This window comes from Rattus norvegicus, chromosome 8, assembly GCF_021556685.1.
Source record: "Rattus norvegicus strain SHRSP/BbbUtx chromosome 8, alternate assembly SHRSP_T2T, whole genome shotgun sequence".
Lineage (NCBI taxonomy): Eukaryota > Metazoa > Chordata > Mammalia > Rodentia > Muridae > Rattus > Rattus norvegicus.
In genome coordinates this window covers 45,862,825-45,878,052 of record NC_141541.1, presented here as the reverse complement: position 1 = coordinate 45,878,052, position 15,228 = coordinate 45,862,825, and the positions used below count along the sequence as shown (strand labels likewise).

Here is a 15,228-nt window from a genome sequence, read left to right as displayed (position 1 = left end):
ACAACAGATTAGTTATAACAGTGGTTGTGATTTGTTTAAATTGTCTGTTCAGACCACCTAACAGATCACATGGAAATAAACAAAACAGAAGGAGCAGAATTAAGGTACATCGTCTGGCAAATGAACCTAACAAACTACATTGAACTATACCTATACTTTCTATCAGCCTGTGGACCTTTCTCCAAAATTGACCACATATTGGGATGCAAAACAACCCTCAGGAAATATAATAAAGTTGAAGTAATGTCATGGATTCTATCTGAGCACAAAGGAATCAAAGTGGTATCACACAATTAAAAGTACAGAAAATACACACACTCATGGAAAGTAAGTAACATAAACAATACAACAACTGAAAGGGTCAGGGGAGAAATAAATAAGGAAAATTTAAAATAGGTCTAATCTCTTTGTCTACTATCAGAAGGAGAGAATTTGGAGTGTGTGCTCTTGGGATTATGCCTTGAATTGGCTCACCACATTCCCAATTTCCCTTGGCAATGATAAGATATATGATTCGGCATTACACATTGGAAGTGTGGAATTTGCCTTTTGATTTCATAGGAGGGAAATAATTATGGGACTGCCCGGAGTTTTATGAAGTTCTTTGGCTGAACTGTGTAGACTGTGAAACACTACAAGGATTTTTGAAGGATGTGGGAAATGCATTTTTATTTTGATATGTTTAAAATCCTATGGATAATTGTGAGTAGGATATGGTGAATTGAATGATAATGGCCCACATAAACTCACATGAATGAATGTTTGTTTCTGGTGAGAGGAAATGTGCAGGAAGAATTATAAGATATGTATTGGTTGGAGGAGTGTTATGGGATTGGGCTTTGAGGTTTCCAAATTAAATACCATTTATACTTAACGCTCACTTTCTCTGTCTCCAACTTGCAGATAAGATGTAAGCTCTCAGCTAGTTCTCTAGAAACATGGTGACCTACCTGCTGCCATGTACCTCAGCATTGTAGTCATAACTCAGAATCCTTGAAACTGTAAGCAACAATATACTCTTTCTTCTATAAGTTCCCTTGGTCATGGTGTCTCTTCACAGCCTATAAAACAAAGATTGGAAGGAATACTTAAGTGAAAAATTTCTCAATAAAATACAGGCAAATAAAATTCAGACATATACCAAACATATCAGGTACCATGATCAAGATGGCTTGACTACAGAGGGGCAAGAATATTTCAACAAATACAAATGAATAAACAATACACCACATGAAAGCAAGAACAAGAAACACATGATCATTGACTAGAGGCAGACAATTTCTTTGGCAAAATCTCACAGTGATACATGAAATAGTCCTGGAGAATCTGGGATATGGAGAAGATATACATTAACATTATGAAGAAAATATACAAGGCCAACAGCATCCTAACTGGAGAATATCTTAATGCATTTCCCTAAGATAAGTAATAAGTCACAGGTGTTCAATCTTTTCATCTAATCCAAGTAGTATGTGAATTCTTATCCAAAACAGAAAATAGAAAGATGGAAAGGCCATGTCCATATGAAGGAAAGCAGTCAGAATTTTCTGATTTGCAGGTGATATGATCCATATATAAACAGCACGATGTTTCCACCAGAAAACTCCTACAGCTCATAGACCCACTCACTAAAATCACATTAAAGTCAATAAAATTCCTGTATACCAACAATAAATATCAATAAACATACCAAGAAAAGAAACCCATTCAGACTAGCCTTAAAAATTTTGTAATAAATCTAAGGAACTGAAGACTTGCTACGAAGAACACATTAAGAAAAATAAGAAAAAACTGAAGAAAGCAGAAAATGAAGACACCTCTCGTTTTCATGTATCAATATGACTGATATTTTTTATCGAATTCCTACCAGAATCGTCTACAATCCATCCAGTCCTAATTGTTATGCAGGGCTTCATGGGAATGAAAAAAAGATCTCAACCAATGAAAGCAAAAATGAAGGGCAGTCAGACACTGCCAAATAGTAAGACAGTAAAACACTGCAGGACGCATCATCTTTAATAATTTCAAGTTCATTTTGGGGAATAGTAAAAAGAAACCCAGCCTGTTGATACAATGAGAACAAACACAATGTCTAAAGGAAGATAATAAAGGACGCAGATATTGGTGTATGTTCTCATCAGCATCTCGGTTTTGACAAAGAGGCCAAAGTAACAAACAAAAGAAAACAAAAAACCCACAACCACCACCTCCGCACATAAGGTGCAGTTTTCAACCAGTTGGTTGCAACTACTTCCTGGGGCAATCACATAGGAGACATACTTTATACAGGATATTTACATTACCATTCAAAAGAGTAGTAACCTTACATTTATGACTTAACAATGAAATAATTTTGTAGTTGGGGGTTGGCTACCACAACGTGAAACACTGTATTCCTTGACATGCTTTTGGTCACGGTATTTTTTTGAAGTAACAGAAATGTGACTGATATATAAACTGGTACCAGAGGGAGTGGACTTGTTTTTGTGAGGAATCTCTTGTTTTTTGGAGGAGGGTGGAATACTTTGTGTTGGGAAAACTTTTGAAATATGTAAGCAGATCTTAACAGTCCATTTTAGTTTGCTACACAGGAGACATAAGAATTGTGAGTAGTGTGCAAAATAGAGCCTCTCTAATGAGACTTCAAAGGATTGCAGGAACTCTATTCGTGACTGGCTTAGAAGCTATTAACATTATTTTAGCAAACAATCTGTCTCGTTTCTGCCTGTATACTAAGAAGATACCTGAAGCTAAATAAAAAAGTCACTGAACAATTGTTTTGAGCAAACTTCAAGAGGTAGATATTGTGTGACCTTCCTCAAATTGTATGAATGTGTGTTTGTATTTTCAATTGTTAATGTAGCCAGGACTTCAGTTAATCCCTCCACATTCAGGACTTGGAAGCATATGAAACTGCAGGATCTCACAGGATTTGGAAAATATCCCAAGTATTGTAAGGTCCCCAAAACTTGTTGTCACCCCACACTCATAGGGATACATCTTTAGAGAACATGACAGCCTCATTCTCAAAAGAAGGATGGGTAGCTGATTATTTGTCTGCAGTGGGTCATAGATTTTTATTGTCCTTTAGTGGGTTGGTTGCAAGTTTTTACTGGTCATCGTCAGTGAGGAAAGTGTAAAGGAGATTGGAATCAGGGATGTCTTACTTATTTTCTCTTTCCCTCCTCAACCCTTTCCTCTCCTATCTAGAAGTTTTGGGAAGGAGGAGTAAGGGGCTAAAATGATAAAAAAAAACATAGATTATTCAATCTCTTTTTGTACTAGAAAGCAACACCAAGTCTCAAATATTTCAGGATGTCATGGATTTCGAATTTAAAATTGTATTTACATAAATGATTGAAATCTTGTTTCAGATATAAGTATATGCATTTTATTCACAATGTGGTGTATAATTCTAATTGTATAAAATTACTACTGTACACTGCCATGGATAATTAAGGAATGCAAATAGTACTATCCAACTATAAATAATCAGTGTTCTAGTGATGTTAGGTACTAGTTCAGTTGGTACAGAAATGAGCTTTATTTAGCTTCTTTTATATGTATTCAAAGGTACAGAGAAAGTGAATCCCTTGGAAAAAAGCCACGTTTGTCCAGTGAGATATACTTTACATAGAAAGGCGGTGCTCAAATCCTTTACAGATCTGAAGAATCTGCTGTTTCAGATGTCCAAATAGTTAAAGGCTTTTCACAGTGGGAGAGACCTCAACTCCTGGCAGTGTCCCCAGTCTGTCTGAAGAAGATGATGGGAACTAAAGAACACTAACTGGAGTTCCCTTCAAATGTGGCAAGGTTGCCATGGGGTGAAATACAACCCACTTACCTCCACTGCTGCCAGAAAGTTGTCCAGACTGTGGAGAAGTGGATGATGGGGAAGTCTATTGTCCCAGGCTTTGGAGAACAAAAAGAGGATAGTCCTTCAAGTGACCTACTTCAAAGGATTGTTGTCAGAGCCTATGACCCGTTCAACTGAGGGTGGATGACACAATGACATGGAAAAATTTGTCTGTCTGGTAGCCAACAATTTCTGTCATTTCTTTAGAATTGGAAGCTATTTGCTCTGAATTTCCTGTTTACTCAGGCAACATTTCTCCTTCTCAGGTCTCAGATGGAGATGATTAGATAGTTTACTCTTAAATTTTCTTGTTATGAGACTCAGAAAAGGAAACGAGTTCACAATCACACAGGAATGTGACAACTAGGAACCTGACAGGACCAGGGGGGACATGGGAGGTCCAGAATGAGGGGCTCGACAGACAACCCACTGCAGCATCAAAATGCCCGCCACAACCGCTCTGGCACCATAAATCCTGAGCCCTGACGGGGATGACAACAGAGTGTGCATGGCCTGACTGCTTCCCTGGACTTTTCAAATCTTGTATCACCCCTGAGCACTTCTCCTTGAGCAGAAAGGCAGATGCCCAGAAGCTGCTGCTGTAGTAGGAGGCAGTTATGGCAGTTGGAGGTGGAGGTGGAGGCAGAGGAGGGATGAGAGAAGAGGGAGGAGTTTCCCTGGAAGGACCAGAACAGACAACATTCTGACTACTCCAGAACCCCACCCAAACCCAGCCCACGCCACAAATGCAGAGTCTACTGACGAACATTTCCATGCTAAGCATTCATTTCTTCATTCCCCACTGTGCTCATTTTAGTTTTTTTTAAACTCCTTTTTTGTTCTCTGTGAATTTCACATCATGCAGCTCAACTCCGTTGATATCCACCATCACCTCATATTTGAAGTCCACCCTTGCATCCTTCTCCATATCAGAGAAAAAATAATCTACATGTGGAAGTTGAAAAAAGAAAAAAATGGCAATATGTCCACAAAAGAGGTGTAAAATTATAAAGATGAAGCACATAAACCCTTAAATTATTTAAAATTAACAAAATTGTTTTTCATTTCAGGAGAGTTGTTATGGTTAATAAGTGCAAACTATGATAAATAGAGAAGAAAAAAGCTTAAAAAGTGAGAGAAAATGATTCAGGTACAAAATTTTACACTAATATAATTTAGTTCATGAAGTACCTTCTCCAATTTTACCATATACAAATGGACTAAATGTTGTGACCGTCATTCTTATCTGATGCATCCTATAAATTTTCTAATTTTATGTAGCTGATCAGTGTTAAAGACAGTTATTTTTTGTGGTGTAAAAGGGGAAATGATGAGGTGAGCTCCCTTTGTACTAAGGTATGTCAACTTTCAATTGTTAGTTCTTTACTGGCAGAGAGCTAAGTGCTGGCAGGATTACTGTCTTGTCATTTCTACGGTCCATCATCAAGTTTGCTATTTTGTAGATGTTTGTCCTTCTCACCAGCTCAACACAAACTGAGAGATCTCTTAGGTGTTGTCTAACTGCCGATTGGACATAATAAAGATCTGAAGGCCAAGATATGCTGCAGAAAGTATGTGGGCAGAACTCCAGGCTTACAGAGGAACATAGCGTGAGGAAAGCTGAAGCTGGAGCTTCAGAATAGACATGGTAGGGGAGTGATATGGACCAAAACAGGGCATAGGGGTTAAGAGATAATCACCGGTTGGGTCTCAAAACTAGAAGAATGGGGTTAAATTTAGAGAAGATAGTGCACGCCCTGTGAAAGGCCTAAGACACAAACTGTCAGTCAGAATCTCATGGTAGAGCTTACAGAGGCCTGTGAGCAATGCTCCTTTGGTGACATTAGTAAAAAGAGGAGAACCCCCAAGCAGCATGTGGGTGCCTCCATTGGTGGCTCCTACATTTCACTTTCCTTTGGCACTTGGACTCCACACTGTTCCGAACAACATAATGATTTCAACTCTATCTCCTAAGGGATTTTGTGGCAACTGTCGAATGCTAAGCTAAGGACAAGGCTTCATGAGTGTTCCCATAACGCACACCCATGTCGCAACCTAACCTACAGGCTATTTCTTGATGTGATTTCAAGCACGTGTACATAAGGAGACAGGAGAACCTTCTGACTGCTTATTCAAACTGGTATTATTTCTCAGGAATTTTTAATGGCTGATATTGATGAGTAAGGATAATTTGACTTAATGAGATATTTTTGAGCAGGATTTAGAGGGAAAAATTCATTAAAATGCATAGGGATTACTCAGGTTTTTATAATCAAGCCTTGACGAAAATTTGGTCTTGCAAGCAGGAGTTGCTCAGTGGCTATGCCCTGGGAAGGTCTCTAGGAAAGGGCACCTCAGCTTATGCACTGTACAGGGAGATTATTAGCAGGGAGGCAATGTCTGTTCACCATGACATCAGCGGTCCCTTCTTGGACATTCTATTGTGTCCTAGAGAGTTCTTGGCATCCTCTATGATGTCATCAGTGTTGTAGTAACCACCAGTGTCCTACTTTTTCTCAGTCCCTGCCTGGCAGATACACAGGAAGACATGTTTTCCCGGCTTCGCAAGAATTTTGGGAGAGTGAACGCCGATTTTGGACAGACTGGAGTGAGGGAATCTCGCCTTTCATCAAAAATAAAAGATGGACAACGAAAGCTGGCCTGGGGAATGCTGAGTAAGTTCTGTGAATTGTATGCTGAGCTTTCTGTCAGAGGGAGAATAGGCTTATGCTGACCTGTCTAGCAATAGGCCAGAACAACTGGAGTATCTGCAAAGGAATTGAATTTCCATGAAGATCACAATTTCTAAAAGTCAAGGATTTCAGAACATTAGTTTGCCCATCCCCAAAGGGAGGATATGGTAAGGCCAATGCTATTATTCTGTGAACTTCTGGCCTTCACTTTTAACGTGCATATGATACGTTACATTGATATAATAACACCGTCAGGAGACACTGACTGTCCAGCTTTATTGAATTTAGACAGGGCATCAATCTACTTCACTCTCATTGCTTCATTAAATAAAGTAGATCTCTGTCTTTAGTATCAGGGAGAGAATTATGCTTCTGGCCTTATGTTCTTAGAACTCCTCTGACTTTTTCTAATTGGCAGAGATGGGACATCCTTAGCATTATAAATTAAAGTTTGTGTGTTACAAACATTTTTTTTACAGTACTAAAACTGTTTGTAGCAGGTAGACCAAGATTCAGCCTGTAACCAATTGGCACTTCTGTGGCATTTGGTGTTTCAGTTAGGGGAATTGATAAGTCCGTTGACCATGAGATCCCCCACAATACTTTTAAATTCCAAGTGGTGTGGCCTAGAGTATCAGTGCAGGACATCTGAGTATCTCCAATCACTCAAATCTTTTGGAGGTTGAATTTATCATCTGACTTCTGAAAGTACAGCGGTGAGGGTCCTGAATGAAAGTTGTACCCTGTTAACTTGATAACAATCCCGTAGAAGCCATCTCTGTGGTACATGGAGCATGGGTCAGCAGGCATAGGGAACACCCGGCATCTGACATCTCTTGGTCTCTATAGAGTGCTGGGAGAGTTGACTTCCACTGAGGAGGTCTCTTAGGCAACAACAAACTCTTTGTGGTGACACTGTGGTCTACACATGTTCTCCTCCTGTTTGGGGCTGCCATGGTCTATGCATACTCATCAGTTTCCCCAAAAATGTTAACTTGTGTTCTTCTACCTACAGACGATGGGAGACTGACATCATCCCCTGGCCCTGTGGTAATCAACAAGGAGGCCAACACGGAGAACACAGAAGAGCAGAGACTGATTAGACAGCTGCAGTCAGCTACTGAGGAGAGAAATGAGCTAAGAGATCTCCTGACTTACGTGACAGAGAGATACAGGAACAACAGGTATGCATTGCTCCAAACTGCCTTGTGTCACTCATGGACCTGCAATGTCACCTCCATCGTATTCTATTAAGGTGTTGGGGTCTAGAAAGCTGTGCCTCCCAAAGAACTTGTCCTAAACCTCATTTTTGATATAGAGGAGATTCAGAACCTGACCCTTGGTCAGGAGTGAGATGGGAAATGGTCTCATCTGCTGCCTCCAGCCGAAAATCTGAACTTGTGGCCTTAGTGAGGATTCAGGGATAACGTTCCTGGAGCATGAGTTCCCAGTGTGCATTTGGAAAGCCCTTGACAGGTGGTAGCTTTGCAAGGTTCTAGGTGCTGTGAGTTTGGGTGTGTGCTAGGAAGGTGACTGAGTGCTGGACTCTTGTTGCAGTAGCCTCAGGTGACAGATCCCAAATTGTTCATCTCAATGTTTGACTAGATGGCCAGAGACACAGGGCTTTTCCTTCTTTTTTGTTTACCTCTGAGCCAATAATGTGGCATGCATTTTTTCTGATTCTGATTGTGTTCTCCGTTTGCATATTTCGCTCCCTTTTTCATTCTCTTACTGTTTACTTTTCTTTTCCTGTGTGTGTGTCCCAGTTTCTGTGTCTCTGTGTGTACACACCTACATGCATATGCACAATTTTTATATGTTTATATTTCCCCCCACACTTGGAATCTAGGGGTCTATGTTTTTTCCTGAGTATATTCATGTATAACAATTTCATGGTGATGTGAGTGCTTTGTTTTGGGAGCCCCTCTTCAACTGCACACTTCTTTGCCAATGTGGTCACATTTTTCTGTATATTTGTGCCATTTGGGCAGATTATACTTTTGTGGCGATTTATGTTCTCAACTCCATAATTGTGTGAATTGTGTGTCTCTACAATATTAATTATTCAGGATGTAGAATTCCTGTTGTCAAAACAGGAAAAATGAAATCACAGTTTTCTAGGTCTTGGATGTGGGAGAGCTGTGGCCTAGGCCCTTGTTAGCATAACTAGCTTGACTGCAGATCCAGCCCTTCTGAGTGAAGAAAGGGAACCTGGGAACCCTTTATCTCGATGCCGAGCTTATGGGGTCCTGGGCCCAGAATAACAAGTTTCTGAAGCTGAAGAAGCTTCCAATATGTAGAACTCAGAAATTGTCCTCCCAGGGCTGGGGTACTAGAAGACCCAGCCTGAGTTCATATATTCCTAAACGCAGATGTTCATTGGGTTTTACTCTCCTAGGGCCAGCCGCTACATCAGGTCAAATCCATTTTATGAAAAATTGAAGATAAAGGAGAGGGAGGTCATGTCATTACTGCACAACTTAGAGATGAGGAACATCGAGCATTGTGAGAAATTTCAGGAGCTCCAGAAGGAAATTAACTTCTATCGGTGAGCACTGGTCAGAGAGGCCATTAACTCTGCTTTGCCCACAGGTGCCATCCTTTGTTCTGATTGGAGGTCTAGCAGCTCTGGCTCCATGTCTTGTGCTCTTTAAACATCACTGTGTCCTGGGCCTTTTGGACTCAGTTTTTAGGTCCACAGGAGACTGTTACTCATACCCAGAGTGTCTAGGCATCTTCAGAAGGCTCTAGGTAGACCAGTACTTATTCAGCTCACCAAATGGCTAATAGGCTGAACTGGGCCTCTGCGGTCACACCAGGTTTAACAAAACTCAGTGTGTGGACCACATGGATAACATGACCTTCCCTTAATTCTACTGACCTCCTTTGAGGGTATTTGCCCACTATTTATTAATGTTGCCCCCATGCCTTTTGCTTCCATGGATAGATGTATATCCCCTGTTGTTTTGGAGAGAAATGAACGCTTTTTGGTACTTGGGTCACAGAAACAATTTAGTCTTCCCTGAATTGGCTGTTTGATGTTTGTGCAGCAGCCTTGTGTGTATCAAGATGTATTCTATGAAGTTTTCACTTGTATCTGGGTCCAGAGCGTGTTTGTGAGACTTGGGAGTAGGAATGGGAGGAAGAGGGTGCAGGATCTAACTATGCAGTGTGTGTTTCCAGGAACCTGCCCAGCCGGATCCATATGGACAAGATATGTATGCAGAAGAAGTTGTTCCCATTCAGAAAGGAGAGCAAAGCAGAACAGCTTGATTCTGCACCGCTGCTACAGAAATTTTTGTTTGATTTGAACAAGAAAGATAAAGACGAACAGGAGAAAACCAGCAACCTCCAGACCAAGCAACATCTGGTAGGGACAAGCAGCTGTGTCAGCCTAAAATTATCTGATTCCATTTGCCAATTTGATACATGTTTGCTTTCCCTACCACATTAATAATGTACACTCCAACAATACAACCACCTCATGCTATGGAATGTTCATTCCTCTGTCTGTGCACGAGTATTCTGGGAAGACAACCACTTTTCAGGAACTGACTTATTAACAACTATGCTTTGGTGCTCTTTTTGAAGCTGCAGTCTGGAAATGGTGACAGATGAATAACCTATCATATTACTGCATGTCCCTGTGATAGAATGGATGCTATGTACCACTTTGAACAAGTTTTGTTCCTGTGATAAATGATATTCTGTGGTCATGTGACCTCCAAGTTGGGAAGCACCTTTCAGGGATAAGAACCGAGTGCATATGGCAAATTATTCTTTGTCATTGGCTTTCATCTTGGTGACAGGTTGACTTCTCCTTTCATCCTGCAACCCAATGAGGTCTCTTCCCATTGCCCTGTTCTTGGTTTGCACTGGTTAAAGTCTGAGGCCCAGATGGGCAGCCCTCATTACTGTCAGGGTTGTTGTAGACTTTGCCCTGCCCACAGACACACCAGCAATGTTATCAGTTAACACATCAATGGTGACCTAAAATAGAGCTGAGTGGGTAGAAGGCAGCAAGCTGATAGCTAGCATGCAAGTCCCCAACACATCAGTTTCTGAATAACTGCCTTCCTCTCCCTGGTCTCAGGAATTGCAAAAGAGCTGGAATGGGACACACAGCAGGAAGAGAGCCTCCTGAAGAATAGGTTGCTTTCTCAGGATTCCCCTGCGGACCGCCATCCTGAATAATACCAACATTTTTTTGGATGAATACTCTCCCTCATAGTTTAATTTATTTTTTGCTAAGAAACACTAAATTTATCTTTCACTAAGCCAGTCTGACTGATTGATATCTTATTCTCTTTCTGTTTAGGATAACACCACTTGAGAGACCACTTGGGAACTGCATTGCCATTTTGCCTGCTAGAGGAGAAACAGCAATATAACTGTGCTTATAAATGTTCACTAAGAATATGCTGTTTAGAAATATTTTTGTTATGATCTTAAATGAAGTTTTTGTTTTGTTATTTCATAGTTATATGTTCTTGTTAATATTTTTCACATCTGAAAATACTTTTATATATTTATATTAATATTCATTTTAATCATTTTTGTTTTAAATTGTATTCCTTATGAATAAAACTTGATTTGTAACTCTTGACTCTTTAGACCACCTTGCTTATTCAAGTGTTCTGTTCCCTCTTGTGCTCTTAGAACTGACAGCTAATGATGGATTCTGCATGGTTGAGAGTTCATGGGCTAAATAGTAAATTCAAAGCCACCAATGCTTACCTAGAGTGATAGTGTGTTTTGTGTGGATAATGTGTTCTTTTCTTGGATGCACATTTTATGATGTGATCACTGCCATACTTTATCCATGCGGTCATGTTTTCTGCTAATCTTTTTTTTTGAAAAATTTTTTTAATTTATTTAATAATTAATAATAATTCTTTGGTTTCCGGGCAAACATCCCCCTCACCCCACCCCTTCCTTATGGGTGTTCCCCTCCCAACCCTTCCCCCATTGCCGTCCTCCCCCCAACAATCTAGTTCACTGGGGGTTCACTCTTAGCAGGACCCAGGGCTTCCCCTTCCACTGGTGCTCTTACTAGGATATTCATTGCTACCTATGAGGTCAGAGTCCAGGGTCAGTCCATGTATAGTCTTTAGGTAGTGGCTTAGTCCCTGGAAGCTCTGGTTGCTTGGCATTGTTGTACATATGGGGTCTCGACCCCCTTCGAGCTCTTCCAGTTCTTTCTCTGATTCCTTCAATGGGGGTCCTATTCTCAGTTCAGTGGTTTGCTGCTGGCATTCGCCTCTGTATTTGCCCCATTCTGGCTGTGTCTCTCAGGAGCGATCTACTTCTGGCTCCTGTCGGTCTGCACTTCTTTGCTTCATCCATCTTGTCTAATTGGGTGGCTGTATATGTATGGGCCACATGTGGGGCAGGCTCTGAATGGGTGTTCCTTCAGTCTCTGTTTTAATCTTTGCCTCTCTCTTCCCTGCCAAGGGTATTCTTGTTCCCCTTTTAGAGAAGGAGTGAAGCATTCACATTTTGATCATCCATCTTGAGTTTCATTTGTTCTAGGCATCTAGGGTAATTCAAGCATTTGGGCTACAAGCCACTTATCAGTGAGTGCATACCATGTATGTCTTTCTGTGATTGGGTTAGATCACTCAGGATGATATTTTCCAGTTCCAAACATTTGCCTACGAATTTCATAAAGCCGTTGTTTTTCATAGCTGAGTAATATCCCATTGTGTAGATGTACCACATTTTCTGTATCCATTCCTCTGTTGAAGGGTATCTGGGTTCTTTCTAGCTTCTGGCTATTATAAATAAGGCTGCTATGAACATAGTGGAGCACGTGTATTAGAATGGCTACTCCAGCTTGCTTCTTCTGACCATTTGCTTGGAAAGTTGTTTTCCAGCCTTTCACTCTGAGGTAGTGTCTGTCTTTGTCTCTGAGGTGTGTTTCTTGTAGGCAGCAGAATGCAGGGTCCTCGTTGCGTATCCAGTTTGTTAATCTATGTCTTTTTATTGGGGAGTTGAGGCCATTGGTGTTGAGAGATATCAAGAAATAGTGATTATTGCTTCCTGTTATATTCATATTTGGATGTGAGGTTACGTTTGTGTGCTTTTCTTCTCTTTGTTTTGTTGCCAAGACGATTAGTTTCTTGCTTCTTCTAGGGTATAGCTTGCCTCCTTATGTTGGGCTCTACCCTTTATTATCCTTTGTAGTGCTGGATTTGTAGAAAGATATTGTGTAAATTTGGTTTTGTCATGGAATATCTTGGTTTCTCCATCTATGTTAATTGAGAGTTTTGCAGGATACAGTAACCTGGGCTGGCACTTTTGTTATCTTAGGGTCTGTATGACATCTGTCCAGGATCTTCTGCCTTCATAGTTTCTGGCAAAAAGTCTGGTGTGATTCTGATAGGTCTGCCATTATATGTTACTTGACCTTTTTCCCTTACTGCTTTTAATATTCTTTCTTTATTTTGTGCGTTTGGTGTTTTGACTATTATGTGACGGGAGGTGTTTCTTTTCTGGTCCAATCTATTTGGAGTTCTGTAGGCTTCTTGTATGCCTATGGGTATCTCTTTTTTTAGGTTAGGGACGTTTTCTTCTATGATTTTGTTGAAGATATTTACTGGTCCTTTGAGCTGGGAGTCTTCACTCTCTTCTATACCTATTATCCTTAGGTTTGATCTTCTCATTGAGTCCTGGATTTCCTGTATGTTTTGGACCAGTAGCTTTTTCTGCTTTACATTATCTTTGACAGTTGAGTCAATGATTTCTAGGGAATCTTCTGCTCCCGAGATTCTCTCTTCCATCTCTTGTATTCTGTTGGTGAAGCTTCTATCTACAGCTCCTTGTCTCTTCTTTTGATTTTCTATATCCAGGGTTGTTTCCATGTGTTCTTTCTTGATTGCTTCTATTTCCATTTTTAATTCCTTCAACTGTTTGATTGTGTTTTCCTGGAATTCTTTCAGGGATTTTTGTGTCTTCTCTCTATGGGTTTCTACTTGTTTATTTATGTTTTCCTGGAATTCTTTCAGGCATTTTCGCGATTCCTCTCTGTAGGCTTCTACTTGTTCTCTAAGGGAGTTCTTCACGTCTTTCTTGAAGTCCTCCAGAATCATGATCAAATATGATTTTGAAACTAGATCTTGCTTTTCTGGTGTGTTTGGATATTCCATGTTTTTTTTGGTGGGAGAATTGGGCTCCGATGATGCCATGTAGTCTTGGTTTCTGTTGCTTGGGTTCCTGCGCTTGCCTCTCGCCATCAGATTATCTCTAGTGTTGCTTTGTTCTGCTATTTCTGACAGTGGCTAGACTGTCCTATAAGCCTGTGCGTCAGGAGTGCTGTAGACCTGTTTTCCTGTTTTCTTTCAGCCAGTTATGGGGACAGAGTGTTTTGCTTTCGGGCGTGTAGTTTTTCCTCTCTACAGGTCTTCAGCTGTTCCTGTGGGCCTGTGTCTTGAGTTCACCAGGCAGGTTTCTTGCAGGGGAAATGTTGGTCCTACCTGAGGTTCCGAGGCTCAAGTGTGCTCGTGGGGTACTGCCTAAGTCCTCTCCGCAGCAGCAGCAACAGAGAAGATCTGGGCCGCTCTTTCCGGGATCCTCCGTGCACCAGGGTTCCAGATGGCGTTTGGTGTTTTCCTCTGGCGTCTGGATGTGCGCAGAGTGCAGTCTCTTCTGGTTTCCCAGGCATGTCTGCCTCTCTGTAGGTTTAGCTCTCCCTCCCACGGGATTTGGGTGCAGAGAACTGTTTATTCGGTCTGTTTCCTTCAGGTCCGGCGGTGTCTCAGGCGCAGGGGTCCTGCAGCTCCTGGGCCCTCCCCTACGGGAACTCAGAGGCCTTATACAGTTTCCTCCTGGGCCAGGGATGTGGGCAGGGGTGGGCAGTGTTGGTGGTCTCCTCCGCTCTGCAGCCTCAGGAGTGCCCACCTGACCAGGCGGTGAGGTCTCTCTCCCACTGGGTTTGGGAGCAGAGAGCTGCTGCGGGCCGGGCGTTTTCTGCTAATCCTAATAAAACAGTCTACAACACACGTTCATTATTGATCCTGTGTAGCACATTTTGACTAATATACATTCATATTTGTAGAGCTGTAGAAAAATTGACATTTCCAAAGGTATATGGAAGTAATCCTAATGGAGAACCATATGCTTCAGTCTTTCTTGCAATACACTCTCAATATGCCCCCACAGATAATGACCTCCAAAGTCATGTTGGGAAAAAGGTTTTGATAAATGCTGTTGTCCTAGACCATACATATGCTGTGTTTTTATTGTTGTGGATTAGGTGTAGAATGATCATTTATGTCAGTGGGTCTTTTTCTCTACTGTATGTCTGTGGCCTGTCCTGGGTGAATTTCCCTCATAGTCCAAAAAAAGGAATCACATTCCCTGTTGTAGATCATTGTTGGGAACCATGTGCTTCTTCTGAGAGAGCAGCAGAGGTTCTAACCTGTGAGTCATCACCACAGATCCTGCAGGTTCTAACCTGTGAGGCATCACCACAGATCCTGCAGGTGGCTTTTGTCTTTCCAGGGCATGTGCTCCCTTAGGTGGACATGGTACCTCAAATTAAACAGAGAGATCTCTGGAAATGTGTATTCTTACTGAGCTGTGCAGGCTCAATGTGTTAGGCACCCAGGCATCCATAGAGGGCTCAGGTGGCCCCACTGCTCATTGAGGATTCAGGATGTTCCTACAGCATCACTTAGT

The 15,228-nt window shown here is 41.3% G+C and overlaps 1 protein-coding gene across 1 annotated transcript; it reads left to right on the top strand.

The window, feature by feature from the left end:
- Window positions 1-4,165: 4,165 nt before the first annotated feature.
- LOC102555114 (disks large homolog 5-like) lies at window positions 4,166-11,162 on the top strand. The gene is made up of 5 exons (XM_087564073.1): window positions 4,166-6,531; window positions 7,565-7,733; window positions 8,948-9,097; window positions 9,733-9,919; window positions 10,868-11,162. Exons 1-5 carry the CDS (start codon window positions 6,405-6,407, stop codon window positions 10,880-10,882), a joined length of 648 nt encoding a protein of 215 aa, XP_087420199.1. The 5' UTR covers window positions 4,166-6,404; the 3' UTR covers window positions 10,883-11,162.
- The last annotated feature ends 4,066 nt before the right edge of the window (window positions 11,163-15,228 follow it).

What these genes read in the sequence shown, in the direction of transcription:
- LOC102555114 (XM_087564073.1), top strand. Translation starts at nt 6,405, where the DNA reads ATGTTTTCCCGGCTTCGCAAGAATTTTGGGAGAGTGAACGCCGATTTT. An exon ending in GCTGGCCTGGGGAATGCTGA is followed by an intron (nt 6,532 to 7,564) that starts GTAAGTTCTGTG and finishes TTCTACCTACAG; the next exon opens with ACGATGGGAGACTGACATCA. An exon ending in AAGGAAATTAACTTCTATCG is followed by an intron (nt 9,098 to 9,732) that starts GTGAGCACTGGT and finishes GTGTGTTTCCAG; the next exon opens with GAACCTGCCCAGCCGGATCC.